We start from the raw sequence: 27,110 nt of genomic DNA, 5'->3' as shown, positions 1-27,110 counted from the left end.
ATGTGTCATCATTGTATCGATCGGAGTAGAAACATTTAGTCCGGAAAAACGATAATCCGACGCATCAACTCCGTGGCAAGCATCCAGTCTACTGAAAATTTCACGAATAATCGAACATGTGTGTTTTAATATAACGTAAATACATTTTGTCAACAAATCGAATTCATTACATTTTAGTTAGAATTTTCTTTTTGTGGAAGGGATACATATTCAATTCATTGAGAAAAAAATCCAGTCAAACCCGCTTAATTCAGAACATTAAGGAACATTAATGAAATTCAAGAAGAACAATGACTAAAAGTTTTTTTTATGTACGGTATAGAAAGACCAGACCAGAAATGGTATCTAGATGATCAAAATCTGGGTTCAAATGATCGGAATTAAGCGGCTTTGAGACTGTTGCATAAGTAATTCTCTGAAAATCTCACGTGTGGGGCGATATAAAATTCTGAAGATATAGAAAAATAATGCTTGCAGATGATCGGAGGAGGAGGAGGAGGAGGAGGAGGAGGAGGAGGAGGAGGAGGAGGACGAGGAGGAGGAGGACGAGGACGAGGAGGACGAGGAGGATCGGGACGTACTAACATAACATATATCATCGGCAACCTACAGTTTTACGGTCATTACTTCAATTCAAAGTTTCAATTTACAATTTTACAATTTCACTAATGCATCCAACTTACAACTGGTAATGTCTATTTCATTTCAAATGCGAGGAAGGATGCAACATTTCATTCATTTATGTGTAATGTCTATAATTATTACAAGTCAGCCTATATTGAGGATACACAACTTCAGATATAACGTACACGATACATATATCATATAACTCAATTTGGCTCGTCTTGGCTGAATGGACGGGAAGCTGTACTGAACCATAAATTTTCAAAAATTGCCAAAGTCTTACTACTTTTTCCTGAAGGTGAATCAGAGAATCGAGTTATTCACGCACAAAATTAAATAAAGTTTAACAATATGTTTCCCCATACCCGTAGTAAACGACGTTATTACGTCACCTGTCCGGTGTTGATTATGGTCATTCGAAGATCTATTTCAGGTTTGAGTAATTGCACGCGGCTGATCCGTGCATTCAAAACGAAATAGACATTAGATTGATAGTAAGTGACTCTGATGATAATGTCGATATCAATGTACCTTTTCTATAAAAACAATAACGACTAATTTTCAAGACCAGTCCACCAGACCGTTTAGGACCGACGTTGTTCAGGACTGCGCAACTGGATCCTGCTTACGATAAACACACATTCTATATAAAGCCATAATACACTTCATAAAATGTTATTTAATAATCTTGCTATGTTATATAATCAGTAACTGAGGAAGCAGAACTTTGTATCGGTTATAAGACGATTTGAACAGTAAACATTCCTTAATTCATTAAAACATTACAATCATATTTAATGAAACTACATCTTTTTAAAACACTTGCATATTTTAGAGAGAATAACAACAATCGGTTTGGCTGATTTAGACACCTTTATCACACTGACGTAGAACTGCATAGACAACTCATAGACGTATATACACTAGCGAGAGGAGGACACTACGCGAGGTCACATACTCATCGTCTCACTAGTATGAGGACCCTACGTGAGGTCACACACTCACTGACTCACTAGTATGAGGACACTACGTGAGGTCGCATAATAGTTCACAGATATTTGACACTAAACTGTTACAGGTATACACTAGACACAGTAAACAATAGAATCAATAAATAATATCTAAACCATTGACAATACAATTTCGATTAGTTTACACATTTTATTTGTGGACTAGTCTATTAGACTTCTTACCAAGTTTAGACATAACTAACTTGAGCTCGTATTTTCAAGCTACTGCGTCATATACCTACCTGACGAGTAGGGTTTGCTGGTGGTTGGATATTTCGCCAGATCTGTAGAATTTATCACATATTCACTTGTGTATTTCATCGAATTAATTCTATCGAAATCATCAAACATAGATATCAACATTATTTAAACAATAATATTGAGCGCGATTTAAATCCGAACATGTTTCTCGGTTTATTTTTTCAACGATAACATGAACCTAGCCTTATCTGCACGACTTCACTAACATGTAACAAAAACACAGAACGAAAAACTGAATGAATCGGAAATGTGGAGAAGTGAAACTGTATCCTGTCTATTTAATGAACTGTTTGTTATTGAAACATTGTTAGAATGCTTGCTGATTTGGACGGACGGAAGGAAATTGATTGCGTGTGATGCGTACGGGCGGCACCTCGGTGATTAGTGAAGTTTAGTTCATCTTTCCACTTCACCAGTTCGAAATCTCAGTTACAATTTACTAATTTGAAAATGTTACGGTGCCAACAACAATTCCGGGAAAGCTGTCTTTTACATCACGGGGTTCTAAAAAATATATACAGCACTTGAAGATTACAGCTGAGGGCTGCCAACCTCTGAAGTGTTATCGGTGACAAATTGAGTTTTCTTCGCGAAAATTTCATCGAAATATGAATGAAAATGTTCAAATTAATCAGTCATCAAGGGGGTAAAACCCTCTGTAATATCATTCACATTTCTGTTCACATCGAACAAATCAAATCGCGATAAAATAGTGACAAAATACTGAAAATCAGGAACAGCAGGTGAACAGATGAAGAGATTTCAACATTTCAACCTCACTCGCAGAAACTAATTAACAATCTCTAAGCACTACATCAATTCAGGCTACGATTACTACGTAACATTACGGAATAAAATAAATATATCTTAATAAATAAATAAATAAAATGCTTTCTTTAAAATAATTCATAATTCAAATGTTAATCTGGTTTCTATCGGTAAATCATACTGATGATACCTATAAATTTGACATTATCTAAAAATGGTTGACATAGACAGAAGTTTTTAAAATTTCATTCACTTGTACATTCGAACTCGGCTACAAACACCATCCTTTTTTCTAACACCAGCGCAAGCTCGTGTAGCACTAACATATTTTTGAGAACAAGTACGACAAATCTAACTCGATTTCTATCAAAATACCGTTCTTTACATAGCCAATTAGTTAAAGCGCCCCATTTTTCTTTGTAGAAATAATCTAGGGTTATAACGGAACTGTAAATTCAATCATTATTTCACGGATGAATCCACGAAGTGCTAGGCGCTAGTTTTGGCTGTTGAATTGTACAGAATCGTTTTATCAAACCCACATTCCGTGCGGGTTTTTTGAAGTGGGGACAGCTTCAACGAGACTTTGCGGGTTGGCAAGTTTTCGCCCGGAGCCGGGACGCTGAGACGTCGAACTTTTCTCATCTAGAAAAACATAAAATAAAACAACAAAATATATGAATAAATAAATACGCAATAAAACTATAGACAACTGAATTGAGGATTAAGTTGAAAACTAAGAGTCGAGGAACCAATCTTTGAAATACTTGACAATCTGATAGTTTCAGATCGCAGACAATCGCAGAGCATGTAATGAGCTACAACTTTGCAACCTTGAGAAGATAAATGTATACTAAACCTATACAAGACATTAAGACATCAAAGTGTGTTGAAAACTTCTCAAAATAACTTTTGATTCCGCTACAGAGGAAAAGTGAACGCAACAGCTCACTGGGGAGATGCCCATGTGGGCCAAAACCAACAAATAGGAGTGAAAAAGCTGGGACCAGTTGCTTAGAAGTTGGTTACAGTTAACCAGTGGATAGTTGACATAGTGACATATCAAAAGTTCATCGTTACTATGGTATTTATCCGCCGGTTATCTTTAACCAACTTTTCAGCAACTTGACTCTGAAGATCACGTTACAAACGAATGGCAAAATATCATGTAATTGAAAAGAAATCAAATATAGTGAAATTTCGCTATCAAGTTGGATGTTATAAGATCAGGTGACAGCGCAGACTGATAACTGCATCAAACATCTTAACTAGTTTCAAATAAAAACAGACATCAATTTTTACAAATTTACGAGGGGCTCAATTTTTACAAATTTACGAGGGGCAGAAAATGTAGAATAGATGCAGCGAAAGTTAATTACCTATGATATCGTCAACGCACGGACGAACGAACGAATTTAAATTCAGCTTTTTCAACTCCTTCTCGACATTGTGGAGTGTTTTCTTTTTTAACACGAGATTCGCGTCCAACAGTCGAACCTCGGTTTCCACGTCGTCCAACGAATCGCGTTCAGATTTATATTCGTCCATTTTAGTTTTCATTTCGGCGTCTACGATACGTAGTTGACGTTCTAACTCGACGAGCTCGCGTTCGCGTAACCGTTTAAACGCTTCTCGTTCCCGTTCGATATCGTTCTCTAAACCGGTGGCTTCTTTCACGCGGTCGGCTAGGTTTTTATCACAGTCACGTATTTTTATCTCGTACGACCGAACGACCGATTCGACTTCGTTCGTTTTTAACTCCTCGGTTTTCAAATCGTCGGACACCGGCGACAGTTCAGATTGCTCAACGTTGAGCCGTTGTAGTTTTTCTTCCATTTCAACGATCTCCGCGCTGATCTCACCGGTCAACTGGGACGCCTCTGTCTCCTTCTCTTCCCAAAAGTTTATCTCTGAAAAACGTTAGGAAATTTACAAACACATATCTCGGACGACTTAAGAAAATATTGCCTTCAATATTCTAGTTAATAGTTACGTTGACTAGATGAAACGGAACTAGCCCAGGTGTTTCTTTCAAATTAGGCCTATGTTTCACTGAACAACTGATTGAAATTCGAGACATGTTTTTCAGGGTGAGGTGAACTTTTTTCATATGATTTAAACAATCTGCTGTCTATAACCTGCCATCCCCCTTCAAACAATCTGCTGTCTATACCGTGCCATCCCCTTCAAACAATCTGCTGTCTATACCGTGCCATCCCCCTTCAAACAATCTGCTGTCTATACCCTGTCATCCCCCTCGTACAATCAGCTGTCTATACCCTGCCATCCCCCTTCAAACAATCTGCTGTCTATACCCTGCCATCCCCTTCAAACAATCTGCTGTCTATACCCTGCCATCCCCCTTCAAACAATCTGCTGTCTATACCCTGCCATCCCCCTCAAACAATCTGCTGTCTATACCCTGCCATCCCCCTTCAAACAATCTGCTGTCTATACCCTGCCATCCCCCTCAAACAATCTGCTGTCTATACCCTGCCATCCCCCTCAAACAATCTGCTGTCTATACCCTGCCATCCCCCTCAAGCAATCTGCTGTCTATACCCTGCCATCCCCCTCGAACGATCTGCTGTCTATACCGTGCCATCCCCCTTCAAACAATCTGCTGTCTATACCCTGCCATCCCCCTCAAACAATCTGCTGTCTATACCGTGCCATCCCCCTTCAAACAATCTGCTGTCTATACCGTGCCATCCCCCTTCAAACAATCTGCTGTCTATACCCTGCCATCCCCCTCGAACGATCTGCTGTCTATACCCTGCCATCCCCCTCAAACAATCTGCTGTCTATACCGTGCCATCACCCTCAATGTTAGTGACTTATTCTTACCTGAATCGATAATTCTCATTTGTGAAACTTGCAGTTTTAATCTTTCTACCTGAAGTTCGACTAATTTGTCTAAATCTTCGTATGTGCCCTGCTCGAGAATTTGCTGTTCAAATTCATTCTTATCGTAACCGCCCTTAGCGACGACATCCGGTAAATTAGTGGCCTCAGCCGCGGACTGATCGAGCGTGGCGGTTGACAGCGATAACGATTTGTCGGCTCGCGGACTCGGAATCGGATGGATCAACGAGAATTTCAGACTAGATCGATCGCGTTTCGCGCGGTCGTCACGCAGACTAGAGGAGTGTTTACGATCGATGCTGTCGCAATGAGGCGATTTCTTCCCGGAACGAGGCTTCAATCGTTCCGGACTGGCCGACGTCGTTTCTCGTCGTCGCGGATCGCGCTCTGTCCGAGTGGTCGTTTCAGCTGATCCAGCTCGATGAGTCCGGTGTTTACTACCGCTGTATTCGGCGACCGTATCTAACGTACCGTGTTTACGCGACGATGATCGTTCGTCTTTACGCTGAAACCCGGGAGCTCCGTGAACTCCGCTAAACGATAACGACTTCTTCAGATTATTCGTAACGGGCAAACCCCCGGCTGTCGCCCCCGACGATGACGGGCACGAATTCGACTTGTCCCCCTTTCGTGGAAATGTCGCCGTTTTTTGAGGGGTTTGTTGCGATGCAGTCTTCGACGGATCGTTGGAGTTCTTATCCGAATGACGCAGAACGAACTGCACCTCCGAGCCGTATTCTCCCCATTTCCGCAGCGTTATCAACGGATGCTCCGATGGAACGAGCAACCGTTCGTTGTCACGCCATTTTTCTTGCAGCGAGAATCGGCCAATTTTTCCGGTAGCGTGGGCCAACGCGAATATTATATCCTGACACGTCGTGTCATCGGTGACTCCGCAAACAACACGCTGGATTCCATCTACCCATACTTTAAACTCCATCTTCGCGGCACCAGCAGCAGTCAGCAGTAGCAGCACTGAGACTATCACCTACACTCACTCATTCTACACTAGAAAAAAAGAAAAAATGTGTATATTATCACTTGTATAGACCTCCTAAACCCTTTCGGTGCTGCATAATAAATACCCTAAAGTGCGGGAGATAATTCGAAAATGTTTGAAAAATTCCAGGGCAGTGCATTCAGATATCAGGCATTCACTATAACGCGTCTACACCGCAGCACGGTGCATCGTTGGTTACTTATATCCGTGCTGCCATCTTTCATTAGAGATAGAAACTTTAATGAATTACATTAATACACCACAGTGCGGTGTACTAGCCAAGTCAATCACCAATTTATACGCCGCACTGCAGTGCCAACTGAAGTTTGGTATGTAGGCATGGAAACACATTGTTAAACTTTCAAATCATGGAGTCACTTTTCTATATTTAACACCTTTCAATGAAGACGTTTGGATACCCTTGTTAAATACAGTCTAAAATGGATTAAAAACAATGTTTCGGTCAACTACCAGTGCCCTCTGGTCCTAATAAGACTTTTAACATGCATGTACCACCAACACTGACTGAGCTAGGCCACCGGGTACGCTCTCAAGTCAAGTTGAAATAGTAGACATAACAAGGAGGACCCATGCGGGCAACACTTTAAAGGCTGCGGTCCAGTCGTAAGATAAACAAGGAAGTGTTTCATAAATAGGCATTAGCATAGCATTGATTTACTTCGGTAATTTATTTAGATGCTCATAAGTTCTAGGCCTATCGGCTATGGGACTAGGCCAGGAGCCAGAGCCACTCAGAGAAGGGGTAGGCCTAAGCGAAGCGCCGCGTCATTGATCACAGAATTATGGGAAAGTCTGTCTACTGCCTAACCCACATAGGCCTAACTCTCTAGTAGGACAATCGCATTTCTTTTGCGTAAATATTAGGCCATATCAAAACTACGATTGTATGAATCGATACGATCGCAAATGATCACGTACTATTCTTCGTATGAATCGCACTATATACGCGTGAGTGATGATAGGCCCTATTCAATTCGTAGACGTACGTTAGCAGTTAAGCAGGATCTCACATGTAGAAGACTGCGTAGTTTAAAAAAATGTATGGTTTGTTGGGGTTTTCTCTAAGATCTCACATAGAAATCATCGTTTGAAGTGAAAAAAACGACTATTTTGCTGTCCACCATAGAATCGGTAGACCTCCATTTTGAGCTATCTCTCGTCAAAAAAAGGTGATTTCGTTGTGAGATAATTGTCGGAGAGTGGTGGTTGAAGGCTCGTTCGAAGCAGAAAGTCTTCTAGGTTGTATTAAAGCTTATTTCATGTGAATCGGTTGATAATTTTTGGAATTACAGTCGATTGAAGTGGAGAAGTCATTGTCAGATTGACAATTTGTTGCCACCCTTTTTTTTATATTATACAGAGGGATAGTGGACCTGGTCATTGATATTGGTTTTATTCATTCACTATCAGTTGTGACAAGTCCCTGTGTTTGCGATCGCTCCGACGGTACGAATCGCACTAACTTACTTGGGTGATATTCAATTCATAGAATCGTAGAATAGGAGAAATCACAGAATCGGAAATTAATATAATAGCACGGATTATTTCCATGAGTAGAGAATCGAAGACGAAAGGATCGCAAAAAAGCGATTTGATTGTGTGCTAGGCCTATACCGCGCCGTTCTCCTAACCCACAGATAAACAGCTCTAAAACAAAACTTCATTCCATTGATTTTGTAAACGACATTAATAAAATAGACATCAACTTACATAGAAACCAGCGCCAACACCGATTAAAACACTAATTAAAACACGATAATTTATAATTGACTTCATCGGGATCAAAATGACGCCATATTGGATAAGTGAGGTGGCAGCACCTCCTAGACACCTACAAATACAATTCAATTTAAACTTTATTCAACGAGGCGGGCCGAGTGCGAATTTTTCATTCTCGGATTCAGATCAATTTTTCTTTCGTTTAAATATATTCTCTTAATAACGATAGAAACGTAAACCAAAACCTTAAATAAACAACAATCTTCTCTTTTATTAAAAAAACTATAATGTTTAGTTTTATTCAGAGACTTCTTTTTTTATCGATAAATATTCCACAAAAAGTTGATTATCATTGAAACTAGCTGCGCCGAGATACCATCGAGTTCATCTCATACGAGTTCATCATACGGCTACAATCATACTCAGCAATAATAGCACAGCAATTATAATTAACATTCTACACTGAAAATGAGTTTTGATTCTGAACTTCCGAAACTAACAAAACTTTACAGATACAGCGAATCCTTTCTAAGTTCAATTAAACCTTTAGCAATGAACTCTAGGCACATTAAAGATCTGTTTTTCATGGTCTATTATATCTTGGAGTAATCATTTGAATTAATTTTTTAATAATTTGTCAAATGATTACTCCAAGATTATATCAGGGAGCTTGATCTAGTATGAAATCATTGAATCTCATTTCAGTCAATATTTTAACACATGGAGATTAATTCCACTGTGGCTCTAGAGCAGCAGCAATGGGAAACTCTTGCTCCTCGGGTTTAGTTTCGAATCGATATTCATTAAACTCATATAAAGAATAAACTCCCACATAATCACGAATGTGCAGCTGAACTCGGGGGAATAAGCAGGGTGCAACCAGGGTCAAAGCAAAGAGAGGTGTTCGCTTAAAAAATTTAGCGCTTTTTTCTAATTGTAGTGGCAATAATTTGCTGTTTTACCAATTGTAGAAGATCTAGAACGTCATTAAGTGTAAAAGTTTCGCCGTAATTTCGTTGTTCACATAACGGGAACACTTGTTTTAGATCTTCTATAATTGGTAAAACAGCGAATTATTGCCACTACAATTTTGGTATGTTTTCAGTTGTTCAATCATGATTTTGATCGTGCTTCAGAAAATATTCAGTGCGGAATATTTGAGGAAATTTCCGGACCCCATGAACGACCCCCTTGATCAGCCACTGTTATGGATAAATAAGCAAATCCTGCCAATAACAAAAAGTATTTCAGCACAATGGATGTATATTGTAGTAGAGGATTTACAGACATGTGGTTTTTTTTACTAAGCCTGATTGTTCGAAAACAATAAGTGATTTACACATCAGAGACTGTCATAGTTTGTATGTTTGACAAGTATCTGACACTGATGGGCGAACAAACTTCAACAAGCAAGATACTGTTGTATACAGTAAAAGCAGGCCCGTGCTGAGCTTTTTTGAGGGACAGTTCTATTTCAAGAAAAAGGGCACTTTTCTGCACTTCCCTATTGTAAAAAGGTCATCTTTAAATGTATCCAAATTTCGAAAAAATCTATTGACACTGACTTTTCGAAGGGCACTTGCCACTAGGAAATTTGGGGTTCATTCGCTAGCCCTAAACCCCCTCGGTACTGGCCTGAAAATGTAGTCTTGTTGTGGATAAAAGTATGAATTCAGTCAGTTAGTCAATAAATTACAGTTGAACCTTGCACCAGCGATCATCAGTAGCACCGGTAGTGTAAGAGATGGACCAGTTTTAGAGTTGTACATCAAGAATTAAAATCAGTCGATGTCCAATGATTTTCGAATGAATCAGCCAAAAACTCAAACATGTCAAAATTCGACAAAAATGTTAAATCAAGTTAAAAAACATAATTAACAGAATTACCGCATGAGCTGGTTCCATTTTCTATGTACATCTAAAACACCAGGGGCCAGTTGCACAGTCGTGACTTAGGTCCAAAAGTGGTCTTAAATCTTAAGACTGGTCTTAAGTTCTTAGATTGGCTATAGAACTAAGTTGGTCTTCGACTGGTCTTAAGTCTAAGTTGGTCTTAGACTGGTCTTAAGTCTAAGCCATGACTATGCAACCGGCCCCAGGGCCCAGTTGCTCAAAGGTTGGTTAAAAAGATAACCGACAGAAAAATAACATAGTAACAATTATCTTTTAATATGTCAATATGTCAACTATCCGCTGGTTAATTCTGACCAACTTTTGAGTAACTGGCCCCGGCATGTATAATCAGTTAAAGCTACGACCCGATCAACTAAATTATACCTGAAAATATTTTTCCAGACGAATGCTTTAGACAAGTTTGGATCTTGAGAAAAAATGTACACTAGGCGTACACTCTACTGAAGAGAAATTAATTTGACACTTAATTACGCAATTACAAATACAAGTTCAATTACACGTAGATTGCTGAAGCAATTGACTCACTATAATCCGACATGGTTTAACTGAACTTAAGTGAAATCTGGTTTATGAAAACCGGTCCCTTTGATATCGACGTATATAACATACCAATCTAAATGTTCAAACTTTTAGTGGAATTTCCTATAATTATTTACATTATATTTACACGAAAAAATTTACATATTTAACAGCGATAAACCGACCAATCACGGCGGCTATATCTCTAAGCTGCATCGTCTTACCGATTACACGGTAACAATCGACATGAACGATACACATTATCAAACAAACATGAATTATTGGTTGCGTAGACAGTCAGTCAGTCAGTCAGTCAGGTTGGTGTTTATACTGTTCATACTGTTGTGTAAATGCATAAAATAGAAACCACTGAATTCAACACCAAACAGTACCTCATATATGTTTTGTATAAATGCATAAAAAAAGAAAATAGTCAGCAAAACTTTTTAGCAAAAGTTGCATTAACATTATCTATCCCTGCTCTTAAAACTGATCGCTCAACTATTCAAATTGTCAGCATACCAGTGGTTGTAACTCTCGATTTCAATTTAACTGGTTTTTTTTTTCGTGAAACAAAACTTCCTAAAATTCAAGTTTATTCACAGCAGACGCGAATAGAAGCAAATAACACATTTCCACTTTATATCAACACGATTAAACCTTTAGATTTAAAAGGTTACATAAGAATTTAAGGGATCTGAAGCAAAATAGATAATTCATTTAACACACACACCGCTTTTCTCTCTCTGACCAGCCCTAATTTACCAGCTCTGTCTAACCAGCCCTAATCGCAACTAGCTCTGTCTAATCCGCCGATATTAACCAGCTCTGTCTAAACAGCCCTTATTAACCAGCTGTGTCTAACCAGCTCTAGTTAACCAGCTGTGTAACCAGCCCTACTTAACTAGCTCCGTCTAACCAGCACTGATTAAACAGCTGTCTAACCAGCCGTGATTAAGTAGCTCCGTCTAACCAGCCCTAATTAACCAGTTCTGTCTAACAGCTCTATATAACCAACATGCTTAAAACCCGCAATTTAAACGATTGATACACATATATCTCTATCCCGCCCTCTTTTTGCTGCTCCACACAAATAACATTTAACTTTCACTTCGTTGAACAAACATTTGGAAGACTAATGATGAATGATGAATGTTTCGTCAATCATGAATTTAGATTATTCAGATTAAAAGCCACGCCCGTCGGTGGTAAGCTAGTTGTCGTATCTGTAACGCTGCGGGTTGATGCCGATGTTTTTACCATGCTCGTTAACGCAGCGACATTCACTGAATCAGCGGCTAGTGATGCGGCGTTACGAGCTGTCGTTATACCACACAGAACGCCAGTACTCGTACCCCCAACTGCTGCTGCTGCTGGTGCTGCCGGCTGTTGAATTACGGAACCGAGCGACGATTGAGTCGGTGCTAGAAACTTAATAACACCTTGTGAGATACAAACAGGAATTCCCTGCGCAGTTACTAATTGTCCATTTATATTATACAATACTAATTTCTGTCCTCCGCTACTTGGAGTTTTTGGCAACTGATTCTCAGTAGTTTGCACCAGCTGCTGTTGCTGCTGCTGCTGCTGTTGCAACCGTTCTCGTTGCTGTATTAACTGTTTCTGCATCTGTAACTCTTCGGTTTGTTGCATGAGTTGATTTTTAATCTGTAGTATTTCCTGTTGTCGAGCTAGATCCGTCGAATCGCCCGTCAACCCGCTACCCCCGAGCGACGATTTCTGTATCTGATGAAGCGACGTGATTGGCTGGATGGTTTGCTGCGGTAGGTGTTGAAGAGTTTGTATTGCGTTTCTCGACGAGACCGAAACAGTTGCGGTGGCGCTACTGGTCGCTATTGATTGTTGATCTTTCTGTGTATATTGCTGTAGTAACGAATGCGCGTCCTGTATCGCCTGTTCGCGGTATATATTCGACTGAATCCCGTGATGACTACTCGCCGTTATCGGTTGCTGGTTAGCGAGTTGTTGCAATGCTAGCGCCGCCTGTTGAGTTTGCAGCTGCCTCTGAGAAAGCGTTGGCGCCGTTTTATTTTGCGGAGGCGATTCACCTTGACTAGAGTTACTCTGACCGTTATTTAACTTGGTCGCGGTCAGTTTTTGTTGAGTAGTCGCCGTAGTAACGATTTGACCGGTAGTTTGTTGTTGCAGTGATTTGATTTGTTGGAGTATTTGCTGCTGTTGAGCTGGAGTAAGCTGTGATAATTGAGATTGGATGAATTGACTGGATACAGTTTCATTTGTACAAACCTGTATCGTTTTATTTTGTGGAGGATTCATAGATTGTGTCACGGTTGCCAAACCTGGAGAACCGATCTGTGCCACTGCCGGAGAACCGATCTGTGCCACTGCCGGAGAACCGATCTGTGCCACTGCCGGAGAACCTATCTGTGCCACTGCCGGAGAACCTATCTGTGCCACTGCCGGGGAACCGATCTGTTGAGATAATAGTTGTGACACAGTTTGGTTTTGAGCGACTGATAGGACCCCTGATGACATCTGGCGTTTTTTCGGTGTATTGCTCGATGTTCTCGGAGTTTTAATCGTCTGTTTCGTAGCACTTGAAGTCGTAACTATCTTATTATCGATGGATTGTTCTTTTTTAATTGTATTTTGCTGTTGCTGGCGTTGTTCCAACAATCGTTGCACGGTGAATTTCTCGGTAACGCGTCTATTCTGAGCGGCAGCCGGTGCCGCGGTCTGACCGGCGGTGGTGACCGGCGTTGTGTTTGTTGTGAATATCACCTGCGGTTCTCCAATTTTCTCTGGTGACGGTAAAACCATCGTTTTTAATTTCATCGCTTGTATTTTATTCGACCCCGCCGCCGACGAGGATGACGGACTAACGTCAGGTTTCGATGAACGACTATTCGATTTGCTCGTAACCGCTAGTAACGGATTTGAACTATTACGCGTTTGAGACGGACTAGATACTAGTCCATCCGGTAGAGTTTTTTTAGGCGTCGAAGCCGGCATGAGAATCGGCACCTGACCACCAGCAAGTACGATACGCTGTCCTTGTTGCTGCAACGTTACGAGCTGTTGCGGCGAAACGAGAATCTTCTGTCCTCCTTGAGCCTGCAGTAAAATCGGCGCCGTTTGATTGGTTGGTTTCACGGTAGCTTGTAAAACTGGTTGCTGAGCGACGGTCGGTAATTGCAACTGCGTCGAGCCTAGCTGCATGAAAATATTTGGACTTTCATTCGTCAGCGTTCCCGAGAGAACGGCCGGCTGACCGGACTGGTTTCCGGTATTCAACCCCTGATTTTGCGCGGTAGATAATATCTGCGCGGCGGCGGCGGCTGGGACTTCGACCGGATTTTGATGCAGTAAAGTCGGCTGTTGTTGTTGAATTGTTTGTAGCACGGTTTGATTATTAATAACTTGTTTTAACAGATCCGTTGTCTGCTGCTGCTGCTGTTGATTCTGTTGTTGTATTTGAACGTGTTGTTGTATTTGCGCGGCGAGCGTTTGTAGATTCTGTTGAGCGGTCGTCGTGTGAACGTTCGTCGTCTGCCCGGTCGACGCAATACTTCCCGTAGCCGGCAATGTCAGTATCCGCGGAACCGGAATACCGGTGTTCATCATATTTTCGGCGATCGTTTTACGCACCGGTTGAGGCTGTGATTGTTTTTTGAACGTAATCTTAGGCTGAATCGAATCGGCCGACGCGTTATCGCTGCCGTGGTGATGAACGGTCGTGGACGGTACCGATTCTATCACCGGTTCTTGACTCTCCAACGGTCGGTTGAAACTCGTTTTAACGGGACTCGTTTGAGCGGCTAATGCCTCGGCGATTTGTTTGATCGCCGTTTGCGACGACGACATCTGCAATGGCACCATCTGTTGAGGAATTGATGACACGGTTGCTGCTGCTGCCGCAGCCGCAGGCGATTTAGCGACCGTATGAACGCTGCTGAAATGCGGAGGAGCCGTAACGACGTTATTACCGGCGAAATGCGTTTGATTCGACGCCGTACAGGTGGCGCTGCTGAACGTAGAATTCGTAACCGATTGAGACTGCGGAATGACGAGGCCTTTCGGAGTGAGGAATCCCTGAATGATACTCTGAGTTCCGCCGGCGTTCTGCTGAACTAAACGTATAACGACATTCTGATGTCCCGACTGTTGTAATAATTTCGCTAGATTTCCCGCTTGTAGCGTATCTGTCGTCAGATTCAGTTTAGCCGTCGTGGTTGTAGGGTTCGTCGTCGCCGTTGACGGTAATTGCGACATAATCGACCCCGGTACGAGACTCGAGCCGATGCTCGTCGAAGCCGTTATAAGTTTTGATTGTTGCGGCATGCCGCATGCCGGTATTGGAGCTTTCATCGCTTGCGTTACGTGAGTCACTTGTTTCGGTTGAATAAGAGGCATCGTCGCCGGTGCCGGAATCTTCATTGTAACTGTAGGTAAACTCGTATTCATCGAGGGGGCGCCAGCAGCAGTTTTCATCGGAGCAGATTCCAGGTTATTCAGCGATATCTGTAACGGCTGTGCGCCGGTATTATTCTGTCGACTTTCCAGTAGACTTTTTACAGTCATGCTTGCTGATTTATTTTTAGACGGGGAAGACATGATTGCTGTTGTCGCAGCAGTAGTTGAAACTGTCATCAGAGGGTCGGTTGATACTGTCATCTGAGGACTGGTCGAAGCAGTCATCAGAGGGCTGGTTGATACTGTCATCTGATGACTGGTCGAAGCCGTCATCAGAGGGCTGGTTGAAACTGTCATCAGACAGCTCGTTGAAGCCGTCATCAGAGGGCTGGTCAAAGCTGTCATCAGAGGTGCAGTTATTGTCATTGCAGGTATTATCTTATTGACCATTTGACCGCTTGATTGACCAACCGTTTGACTGAGCACTTGACCAACAGTTTGACTGAGCACTTGACCACCTGTTTGACCGAGCACTTGACCACCTGTTTGACCGAGCACTTGACCACCTGTTTGACCGAGCACTTGACCACCTGTTTGACCGAGCACTTGACCACCTGTTTGACCAGTTTGACTGACCGTTTGAGCACTGGTTTGAGTCACCATAGGCGATGCGTTAACTATAGTTTTACCACCGACGTTCGCGGTGCTCGTATGATTATACACAACCGCGTAACCAGCACAGCTCGACGTCTTGCCCGGTACGGGAAGAACAGTTTTAATTGGATAATTCACTTTCGGCTGCGTTTGTAAAACATGAGACGTCGTCGTTTTATTGCTGCAATCGTTGACGGTAGTTTGTAAACGCGGTACGATCGGTTTCGATGCACCACCGCTGACGCTGCCGCTGCCGACGGCGCAGTCTTTATTCGTCGAGGCGTACGGAGATTTCGGCGTTAAAAGCTGACGTCTGAGTTCCGTCGATGGAGCGAACACGGTCACGTTGCTGTTGCTCGGCGTCGTTTGCGTAGTCGTCACGGTTAAACACACCGGTTTAGTCGATGACGGTTTTAATGGTTTCGTACCGCCGCTAGCCGCGACTGTTGCCTCGGCGTTCGACGTTAACGGACCGACTTTCAATATTTTCGGTTTCATATTCAGCACAGACGGATGTTTCAGTAAAGTATAGTTTATTATATTCAATCCTTGAGTCGTTTCTATTAAGATATGATTCGCCGGTAGTTTAAACTGGTCGAGCAGTTGTTCCGTTAAAATGTTCGTGCTGATCTTTTTCGAATTCGCCGAGGTCATTGTTGTTGTCGTCGTCGTCGTTGAGGCGGTTGAATTTTTCTTACCGAACGACGCGATCGATTTCACGCTGTCCTCCGATTCGCTGCGTTCGATCTTGCGCCGTTTTCGCAGGCGGCCGCGCGAACTCACGTCCTCGATGATTTCGCAGTCCGAATCCGCCGCTCTGTCGCGTTTACGTTTTTTCTTCTTGCGTTTTTTCGTTTTCCGATGCCGATTGCGTCGGTTGGAACGTTCGTCCGAACTGGTATCCGTCGACGACGAGTCGTTGTCCGAACTCGAATCGGATGACGACGAGGACGATGAAATTTCCATCTGTAAAAATAATCGTTATTTCCGTGAATTCGTTAGTTTCGCATATTTATTATTTCAGATATTACTTGATACTTCGGGAGAGAGGAAGACATTTTTACGTTAACCATTCATACAAGGAATACAGAAGCATTCAGCTAGGATGGATTTAAGATAATATAAACCAGATGGGTAATAAAGGCAGGGCTGCGGCCATACTCTGAAAAGGGCAAAAAATCAGAAACAAGTTCAATCGTTTTCAGGAACATTTCATCGAAATTTGACAATAAAATATTCGAATTAAAGAGCTATAAATGGTCAAACCCTAAAAGTACACATCAAACTAATAAGATCAGTATTTTTCGGGACGAAATAGTAACAAAATACAGAAAATAAGGAATAGTAGTTGGCAGCAGCTCTATGTATGTAGGCTTTAGGACTTGGTTGATTCTAACTGAAAAACACTTGGGTAGAGATAGAGCAGAGAAAATTTGCAGAGCAAGTTCTTCAGTATTTCACGTACTATTTCTTGTTCCGGTTCCTCTTTCCAATCTTCCATTTCTTTCTTCATCTTACGTTTCATACGTCGGTTCGCGAGCAGCAGTTTCTGTTCCCACGGTTCGAGTTCTTTCAGCAGGTACGCCAGTCGGTCGTGGAGCTCCTCTACGCACGTCTCGTAATTCTCGCTATCGTCGCCGTTCGAATCGGGCCGCGAGAATTCTTGCACCATTTTTCTCAAATCATCAACGCTCTCCGCGTAGAGCACGAACGCGTTCAAATCCGGTTTCTGTAAATACAACGTATTCAATTGTTAGACGGACAACATACGAGAACGTGCGAGTCATGCGGAGAATAATGAATTTCTATTTCAAATCCCGTGAATATTTCAATCAGAAGGCTGCTAATAACCAGGGTAGAGTTTCATAGATGTGCCGACAAAATTATTCCCGAGAACGTTTCGAAATAAGCCAGTTATCGCCATGGTTTCTCATTGTTACTGTGATGGTTGTCACCCTGTTTAAGTATTACATCCAGTATGAAACTGAGCATAGGTTGAGGATCTAACCCTGGGGGTAACTTCGATATCCGATATATGAAACCAGGCCCAAGTTGAGGATTTATCCCTAGGGGTAACTTTGATACCCACGGTCTATGAAACCTGGCCCGGGTTCAGGATTCTAGTTAAATCTATACTCACCGTATCTGGCAGTGGTTTCAGTTCAGTTTTTATATCAGTTTCGGGTTTTATCGTATTTTCTGTCGTTGTTTTCTCTTCACCATTGTTTTCTCCGGTCACTACTGATTGATCTTTAACTTCGGTCATCTTATTCTCATCCTCAAGCTCCATCTTATTGCTGTCACTGCGCTCGGATTTATTCTTGTCGTCGAGGTCAGTTGTATTGCTATCATTGAGTTCAGGTTTATCGTCAGTTTTATTCTCGGAATTTGTTGTTAGTTGTTCAGTTTCCTCATGCATTGGTTGGTTGTTTGTAGATGTGTCATCAAACTCACTTAACGTTTCTCCATCTGAATTCACAGCTAAACAACAGAAATCATCGTATGAATAAATGAATGAACTTAGATTGATGCGAGACCACTGCCCACTACCCCCAGGGGCTGCCCGCCCGCACCAAAAGTGTTATCAGTTTCAGGAACATTTCATCAAAATGAAATATATGCTTAATTGAATAGTAATCAATGGTGAAACCCACAGATTTCATACTTCAGGACACATAACTAGGGGTCCAGGGACACCATGCCCACTTGGGAAGTGGTTTCCAATGCTCAACAATCTAAAAATTTCAATATTCAACGCCCCCTGGTGACCATATACAAAAATTTTTTTCTTTGCAATTGATCATGGTAACAAAATATGCCTAGGTACCAATCTAATAAGGAAATACTAAGTTATTCTACTATTCAATGCCCCCTGGTGACCATATAGAATAACTAATGTCCTTAAAACTCACCACAATTATAGACGATGTCATGAGCTACAACTTTGCAATTGATTGTGATAACAAAATATGCTTAGGTATCAATATAATGTGGAAAAACTTTTTCCCACCGATCAAAAATACCTGGCTCAGGTATAAAACATCCCTTTCCAAAGAATACCCATCACAAATTGCAATGAGGAATGGCAAACCAGTAGGAAGCTACAGGACTCAGAATTTGGGCCAAAATTGACATTTTCGGGCACTAAAAAGGTCATAGGACGGCCATCTTGAGTCCGATCGACCCAATTTTTCTTATGGTGATAGGCCCTTGGGGAGTTCAAATATCAAGGTAATTGATTTAAGTGTTCAAAACGTGTAAAAAGTGCTGATTTTGACGAACAACAATGGGTCGGTCGGCCATCTTGATTCTGACAGGGCTGAAGATGTGTTTAGGGTAGATACATGTATAAACCAAATATCAAGACATTACCTTGAAGCGTCTTCAAAACTTCCCAAGATAACTGGATTCCGTCTACGGACGGACGGACAATTTTTTATTGGGTTTCACTCTTAAAATTGAATTCATGTCTTTCTGTTTCTACTTACGTTTTTTAGACAAAGCACGATCATCGGCATCGTATCCGCAAGCAACCGATTCTTTCTCCGCCTGTACTAACGGTGAAATATCCATCTGCCGATTTTGATGCGCTGCCCTCGACGATAATTTACGGCGCGATGCGGATGACGAACTGTGCGACGATACGGAGACAACAGACGTGACGTCGTCGTCATCACGACGAGATTCTATCTCATCACCGCCGTCTGCTGCTGATTGATCATCATTCTCTTCCTCGTTCTCACTTCCACTCGCTTCTTTCAATACGGTTTTAATCACCTAAAAATACACAAACAACGCTCGAGTCAATTGATGTAGATTATAAACATGTGATCGTTCTCAATCTCATTCAACATGTTGAACCTCGCGCAGGGTCCCTATAGATCTGTCATTCCTACTACAGATTGGGAAAACCTCTTACAGATCGGTTATTCCTCCTTCAGATCAGTCATTCCTCCTACAGATCGGTCATTCCTCCTTCAGATCGCTCATTCCTCCTACAGATCAGTAATTCCTTTTAAAGATCGGTCATTCTTCCTACAGATCGGTCATTCCTCCTACAGATCGGTCATTCCTCCTACAGATCAGTCATTCCTCCTACAGATCGGTCATTCCTCCTACAGATCGGTCATTCCTCCTACAGATCGGTCATTCCTCCTACAGATCGGTCATTCCTCCTACAGATCGGTCATTCCTCCTACAGATCGGTCATTCCTCCTACAGATCGGTCATTCCTCCTACAGATCGGTCATTCCTCCTTCAGATCGCTCATTCCTCCAACAGATCAGTAATTCCTCCTACAGATCGGTCATTCCTCCTACAGATCGGTCATTCTTCCTACAGATCAGTCATTCCTCCTACAGATCAGTCATTCCTCCTACAGATCGGTCATTCTTCCTACAGATCAGTCATTCCTCCTACAGATCAGTCATTCCTCCTACAGATCAGTAATTCCTCCTACAGATTGGTCATTCTTCTTACAAGGAAAAAATTTCGAATCTTGAGGAAGTGTCTGCACTTTCAGGTTTAACTCATTGTGGCAATGGGTTGGCAGAACATAGACTATGAGATACCACATAGTCAGCTGCGAATGTGTTAGTTTCATAATTCTCTTACCTGTCTTAATCGACTCGGGCGACTTCTAGGAGTTGAATTCTTTTTTTTACGTTTTCGAGACGCCGGTCTTCGACGTTTTCTCACCGGTTTCACTGGTGTCTGTAAAACACATATAATCAGATATAAACTTTAACAAATACGAGAGAAAAGAGACAAGCCGACAGCAACAAACATTATAACCTGATCGTCGGTGAGTTCGCTTCACAATAAAACATTAACCTCTTCACTATCGCAGATAATGTTACACCCCTCACCAGGATTCGAACCCAATGGCATCATTCAATTCAAATCAATTCGGCATTACCGGGTGGCCACTCTTATCTGATTTTGTTTTTCCCTGACTTTTCCCTGGACATTTACCAAAATTCCAAGACCAAAGTTGTCTTAACTACGGTATTCGAATTTTTAGACAGCAATGAAAAAGGTATACAGTTCCCCGACTTTTCCATGATTTTGACCTTTTTCATAAAATTCCCTATTCCATGACCTTTTACGTGAAAATTCCCTGATTTCCCTGAATTCCATATGAGTGGCCATTCTGTATAAGAGGTACTAACCCTCCAACTATGAGTGAAAATTGAAACTAAATTCATGCAGACGGTTATTTAGTACTGCTACACACACGTCGAATGGCCTCTGTCAGTTTAAGTCGCACATACCTGATACAAGTCTTAAAATAGTACAAGCGCAGATGGGCGGTTGAACTAAAACATATATATTTAATCCATTTTTACTCTGTATTGAAGGATTGCAAAAAATTCTTCTTTAAATGGGGTTGCCTCAGACCTATATCAGGTATGTGCTAACAAAACTAACTGAGCTATACCAACTCTCAAGCAAAGTTGAAATGGGCATTAGTAGATAATCGATAAGTTTGTTTAAATAATGAAATCGTTCCGATACTAACTACATACCGTTGGTTTATCCATTTCAGGTAGTTTGATCAAAGCCTGGCGATAAATACGTAAATCCTGTCCACAGAATTGAGGAAAGTGAAGATATGTGTTTCCCTGAGCGTCTGTACCGAGATAGTATTCACGTTGATCAGCCGGAGGATTCGCTTCAATAGCATCGCGTAATCCATCTTGAGTTTCCTGCAAAATGCAAACCCTTTACATAAGTGAATACAATAGAATCTAATGCGTTAAAGTATTGAAGATTTTGTATCACAGTGGACTCAGCCTACAGCACTCAGTGCCAGCTTAATCGGTAATCGGTTCAAACCGGTTAAACAACAAAAAGATTTTCTGTCTTGACTTTTGGTCAACGTGAAAGAAACAAAAACCTATACCGGTATTTGTCTATGCCGGTAACGTTTCTTTCGGTCCCGGCATATAGGCAGAGTCAACTGTATTATTGTAACCTTTTTACAGAAAAGCGCTAAGATTATTTTATGATAAAGCAAATAAATCATTATTACTATTATCATCATAAAATGAAACCGCAATGTTTCGGCTGTTGACAAATAGACATCAGCAGGAGGGAATGGGATCGTTCTGTACATTCTTGTGGAACTTTCTTATTAATCTACAGTAGACGCGTTACGCCTTCGCGAATATTTCACAGGCCAAAACGTCGAACAGACGTAAAATCTATTCAACTTACCAACACATGATCGCACAGCGATTTCACGATCCAAACTCGCTGGTATAAATTCAACTCGTGGAATCTTCTCGATAATAAAGGATTTTCTAGACCTAACACTTCAAAAAACCGCGGCTCGACCCCGAGGGTTTTCGTTGTCTGAAATGAAAAATCGAAGGATCTTATTCCTGATTTTCAAAGATTTTGAATACAGCAAACCATGCGTTGGTCCGATGTACTGAGACTGGGAGACTGGGAGGGTTTCAATATCACTTAAGAAACGCTTCAAATTACTTACTATACTACAATTTTGACCTAGAAAATTCGACTATGCGACTGAAATTCATTTGAAAATGAGGGACCCAATATTTCCATTCCTCGAGCATTAATTATCCGAATTTTACCGATCTGACCCGTCCATATTTTGCCGTATTTACCAAACAAACCGTAGAACAAACCTTTTCAATATCGCGTAAGTTTGTCTCCAGAACGCGGTACCATTTCTCGAATTTCGTGCGAAGTTTATGCATCCATTGATTGTACGTGAAAAGCGGTTTCTTGTCGTCTCGAATACGCTGCGTAACCGTGCGCAACAGCGACGTCATTATCAAACGCATCATCATCGATTCGCGCGGAAGGATTAACGATCGCTCGAGTTCGTACTGCGGCACTTCACCGACCCGTAATGCATCCGAGCATAGGTACAAAAACAACCCGATCTGCGGTAACTGTTCAAAATACAATTCAAATATATATATTATCAATCTTTAATCAACTTTACCATTAGTCATCATATATACCGGTATATATGTTCTAGCTGGGGTAACAAGGCATGATGACACGAAGCCTAGTATAGTTGGTATGCAAATACAGTAGACCACATGTTACTCTTGTAGCGTTGGAACTGCTGTAAAATATTTTACCTGGTTGACTGGAGGGTTGGGGAAGTAACAAAGAACGGTTTGATTTTACGCGCGATCTAGCAATCTCATCAAATTTCCCTGGATTTTAGCTTTTTCACAAAATCCCCCGACTTTTGCATGACTTTTTCAAAGAAAAGAAATTTCCCTGGTTTCCAGGTAAGTGGACAACCTGCCCCAGCTATGCTAATTACGTATATCACTTCATGTATTTTACATAGGCCTACCTCCCACATCGCTTTCATTTGAGCCATGTTTTCCTCGGATAACAGACTCTCATCCCACTCGTTCAACTCCTGAGTTTGCTGTTCGTATTGATTTTTACGTTCGACTAATTGTTGTCGACGGAACTCTTTTTCGCGTTTCAACGCTTCCTCCCGTCGCTGTAGTAACTTCGCACCGGAATCATGCGGCATCAGTAAGCGCCCTCTACGTCGGTTCACTAGGGGTTACGAAAAAAAATACACAACAATCACGATCAGTCGCTAGCGGATGGATGATCGTATGATCGATTTACACAAACCGAAACTTCTAAATTATGTATCTCCGCTTTTGCAGCGATCATTGACAATCCTGTAACCCCCCGACCCCCAGTCAGACAGACATAGTCACGTATTCCACGTCAAATTCATAATGAATCAAATTACAAGCAACAACGAATTCCTATTGACCATACTTTTTATCTATGTCGAATTTCTGTAGAAACTGCAACTAATAGATTTTCATTACCGGTACTTATATGTTAATTAATAATAGTAGCTATAAAACGATAATCAATTTATTCAAAATAGTTGCCTTGTTTAACCCTAAATGACATGAAATGACTCTGGTTAATCTCTTGTAACAACGTCCCGGTGTCTTATCCTTCAATGATCCTATGATCAAGTGAAAACCTGTCGATCAAGGGTTATTGAGATGAGAGAGTTTTGATGTTGAATCCTGACAGTAAGGAAATGATAATGGTGTTGATTTAGTGTCGAGTTCCTGACTAGGGGGGGATAGATACAGGAGTGTCATTGACCACTGCATGAAGAATTAGCCACCTACCAGTGAAAGTGTCTTCCTCATTTGTCTGAGTGGCTGCCGAGATTTTTTCCCTCAAATCCCTTAATATCGAATCAAAAGAAACGAATGAGCAAATGATTCACAAGATTCACCGATCGGATCACAAGCGATTTGAGCAAATAACGAAAAAATTCCGACTGAAGCCAATTAATTACCTTGAAAGTAGTGCAAGTTTTTGGTCCAACACGACTTCGAATCGTTGTCCTTTTTTTGCGATTGGATGATCGATTCCGTTATAACGATTACAATTCTCAACCATTAGACGAAAATCCGACACAAATTCCATAATCGACTGGTATTCCAGATTCATAAACTTCTCTTTCACTGTAAAATATACAACAAACGCATCATGAAAGTTTTACAGCGATATTTTGAATGCATGAATGTTCAAAATTTGATGCCTAGATCGCAAACTCTGAAGACTGAGAGACATCGGACGACAATCAAAATAAACTTTCTCTGGCTAAAAACAATGAGTTTTTAGGCCTAATATATGCTCAGATAATAATAATAATTATTATTATATATTTTCTTATATAGCACCATTATAAAATCTTCACCGCGCTTTACATTCTAAAAGTAAAAGTTTAAAAAAAAATTATTCACAATAGGCCTAGGTGTTTATGAAAAGAAAAGTTTTCGATGCAGATTTGAAGGCCGAGACAGATGATCTCAAATGCCGGCAAGTTCAACACCAACCTGCCCGCTTCCATCATCCCCAGGTGAAACAAGGTTTTAAAGAAGCATTAAACAGTGGAACCTCGTTACAATACAGGCCACCAGAAAAGCCGCTTATTCATAGAGGCCTAACTGGATAGAGTGGAACTTCATCTGGTTGTAAACTACAGATTACAACAAACCTCCTATAAACATTGTTCCTTATATAACAAATAGGCCAGTGGATTGAACCTTTTTCAGGACACCACCAGAAAATCTGTTCGTTAGGCCTACTCATAACTGATAGTGTAACAGCAAACTCCACGAGCAAATTTCAGGCCACCGGAGAAATCTGTTAGTTAATCATAAAACTGGTATCTTACTTTTATTGAGCCAGATTGGTTTAGTAATCCGCTCATAGTAATCGGTGTATATCTGTCCGTCAACCGGGTCAATGAACGGCCAGTTCAATGTCTTATTTGATATCGCCATCATCTCTTTCAGAATGCGATAACCTTCCTGCAACTCGTAATCCATCACTGGAATATTCGGATCCGGTGAACTCTTCCGTCTTGTACGCCCGCCCGGTTTTTTAACGACGTCGGCGGAATCCGATGAAGCGTTATTTTCTAACGGCGAAGATGGTGACGATTTTAACTCCATTTCGTGAAGATGTGACAGAATGAAGTTAGCAGGAGTCGGGATCGGCATCTCATCATTGATCGAAGCTTCTTCATCTCCTCGGTCATCCAATATGCCAGGGGATTTCCCTGTATCTGATTCCTCGACTTGCTGTATACTGTCTGTAGTGTTACCCACAGTTTCCATACTGTTTCACTATTTCACGGCCACCTCGCAGCCATTTAGAACGGCGATAATAAGAATCCTGAAATGAAATCAATCTTATTTTGTGTCATTGCCAAACGACTAGGCTTTATCAGATGATGTTAGGCCTAGCCTACACTATTCTGTATCTAGCAGTGATTGGCAGGACAGCCTGCAGCAGGGGTAAGGGACTGAGCAGCAGACTTGGTATGCAGAAAAGGGCTACCCAATTTTTATAGGCCTATTACATTGAAGGGTTGTTTTGAAAGTTTGTAAAATGTAAATAAACACAACGTGCTTGTCTGTCATCGGATGTAAATAAAGTCTGCTGGGCTAACTACGAGATTACGAATGAAAATTGAGTTGAGGGTTCTGTCATGAGAGTAGCGAAGTAGTAAAAATGGAACCGTTTTGTTATTATTGTATAAAATGAGATATTTGGACGATTGTCAGAATCAACTCGATTAATCAGTAACACTCGAGCTGTTCTGTCTCTCAGGCGGGTCAGCGGCTCGTTTCCGAACCTACAGTAAATACGTACTGGTTCCAAAATAGTACCGTACTGCTGTAATAGTGAGTAGAGACAATTAGTGAAAAGTGCACCATGTTAATTGCACCGAATTACATCAATTAACATTAACATATCCATACGCATTCATCATGTATGTTACGGTGAATTATCTATTTCATACATGTTTTAGACATTTAAAAACATCATTGATCACTTCTATGACATTTCGAGCCGATGCATGAATGGTTCAATCGTGTATTTACTCAGTTGAGGCTCGTGAATTATTTCGATAGCTGCGCGATACGTATGGATATATTCAAATGAGGTTGCGCTAGGTTGGGTGACGTCATGATTTTATCTAAAGCGCGAACAAAAACTGGAGCGGCGTAAAAGTGTTTAAGATAGAACTGACATAAATAAATTAAAAATTGCATAATTTTATGAATTTTGTATTGTTTTGTCTATTTAAGAGTAGTTTTCAAAACATATGAATGTTCGTGGTGGAATTGTAATAATTGTCGTCGTTTCGTCTTGCATACCTCGCTTGCCAGGGGATGGTTGTCGGAGCTAACCCTAGCCGGAGCTTACCCTAAGTTCATGTTCAATTTTATTTTACGGAAAGCCGACAGGCTAATGTACAGAGATTGAGAGAAAAGGAAAAGCAAAGAATAAAATTTACAATTTTTAAACAAGCACAATTACAAAAAGAGAGAGAACTACAGTAACTTTCGTGTGAGCCAAGCAAAGCCGAGCCTTAAGGTCACTGTCACAAGAAAGCACTCACGAAAAAAAAACGAAAGAAAAATGAAAAAACAAAGGGAACAGGACTGACAGTTATTATCCTTTCCCAAAGGTTTTCGATGGCCAACTCTGGCAAGCGATTATGATCCGGATCGCTCGGTCGTATTCGATAAATATTACGTCCGTTAGGTAGTGTCGTCGTCGAATTTGTGGCAGGAAATTCAAACAAATTTCATTTCGCAATAAACAGAACGGATTCATTTTGATGCGTTTTTGATCGAAGGAATCGAAGATGATGTCTGAGAATTGGAGTGCGCCGTCAAATACCCCGGATTCTTCTAAGAAGGTCATTATTTCAAAATGAAGATTTTGGGATGGGTGCAATTTGTTGATATCGACAATTCGCTTCGCCACTGCCATGCCAGCCCAGGCATTCCCACGAC

The 27,110-nt window shown here is 41.3% G+C and overlaps 2 protein-coding genes across 2 annotated transcripts; both read right to left on the bottom strand.

The window, feature by feature from the left end:
- Window positions 1-533: 533 nt before the first annotated feature.
- Window positions 534-8,352, bottom strand: LOC141913311 (ras association domain-containing protein 8-like). The gene is made up of 4 exons (XM_074804808.1): window positions 8,260-8,352; window positions 5,511-6,536; window positions 4,043-4,573; window positions 534-3,308 (listed from the first exon to the last, which is right to left on the bottom strand). The coding sequence occupies exons 2-4, from the start codon at window positions 6,466-6,468 to the stop codon at window positions 3,196-3,198; spliced, it is 1,602 nt and encodes a 533-aa protein (XP_074660909.1). The 5' UTR covers window positions 6,469-6,536; window positions 8,260-8,352; the 3' UTR covers window positions 534-3,195.
- A 221-nt stretch (window positions 8,353-8,573) lies between these two features.
- Window positions 8,574-26,017, bottom strand: LOC141912956 (uncharacterized). The gene is made up of 13 exons (XM_074804393.1): window positions 25,957-26,017; window positions 24,974-25,476; window positions 24,089-24,257; window positions 23,916-23,974; window positions 23,096-23,310; window positions 22,407-22,676; window positions 21,970-22,107; window positions 21,279-21,458; window positions 20,365-20,463; window positions 19,310-19,527; window positions 17,891-18,095; window positions 17,216-17,479; window positions 8,574-16,716 (listed from the first exon to the last, which is right to left on the bottom strand). Exons 2-13 carry the CDS (start codon window positions 25,416-25,418, stop codon window positions 11,866-11,868), a joined length of 7,113 nt encoding a protein of 2,370 aa, XP_074660494.1. The 5' UTR covers window positions 25,419-25,476; window positions 25,957-26,017; the 3' UTR covers window positions 8,574-11,865.
- Window positions 26,018-27,110: the final 1,093 nt, after the last annotated feature.

This window comes from Tubulanus polymorphus, chromosome 11 (genome assembly GCF_964204645.1).
Source record: "Tubulanus polymorphus chromosome 11, tnTubPoly1.2, whole genome shotgun sequence".
NCBI classification, from domain to species: domain Eukaryota; kingdom Metazoa; phylum Nemertea; class Palaeonemertea; order Tubulaniformes; family Tubulanidae; genus Tubulanus; species Tubulanus polymorphus.
This window is presented reverse-complemented; position numbering and strand designations above follow the sequence as displayed.

Excerpts from the sequence above, each read along its gene's own strand:
- LOC141912956 (XM_074804393.1), bottom strand. The coding sequence starts at position 25,418 with ATGGAAACTGTGGGTAACACTACAGACAGTATACAGCAAGTCGAGGAA. Across the intron at positions 20,464-21,278 it reads CTGAAATGGATAAACCAACG|ACACCAGTGAAACCGGTGAG; the intron begins GTATGTAGTTAG and ends TGTGTTTTACAG. Across the intron at positions 16,717-17,215 it reads AGGAACCGGAACAAGAAATA|ATGGAAATTTCATCGTCCTC; the intron begins GTACGTGAAATA and ends TTATTTTTACAG.
- LOC141913311 (XM_074804808.1), bottom strand. The coding sequence starts at position 6,468 with ATGGAGTTTAAAGTATGGGTAGATGGAATCCAGCGTGTTGTTTGCGGA. Across the intron at positions 4,574-5,510 it reads AATGAGAATTATCGATTCAG|AGATAAACTTTTGGGAAGAG; the intron begins GTAAGAATAAGT and ends AACGTTTTTCAG. Across the intron at positions 3,309-4,042 it reads GTGCGTTGACGATATCATAG|ATGAGAAAAGTTCGACGTCT; the intron begins GTAATTAACTTT and ends ATGTTTTTCTAG.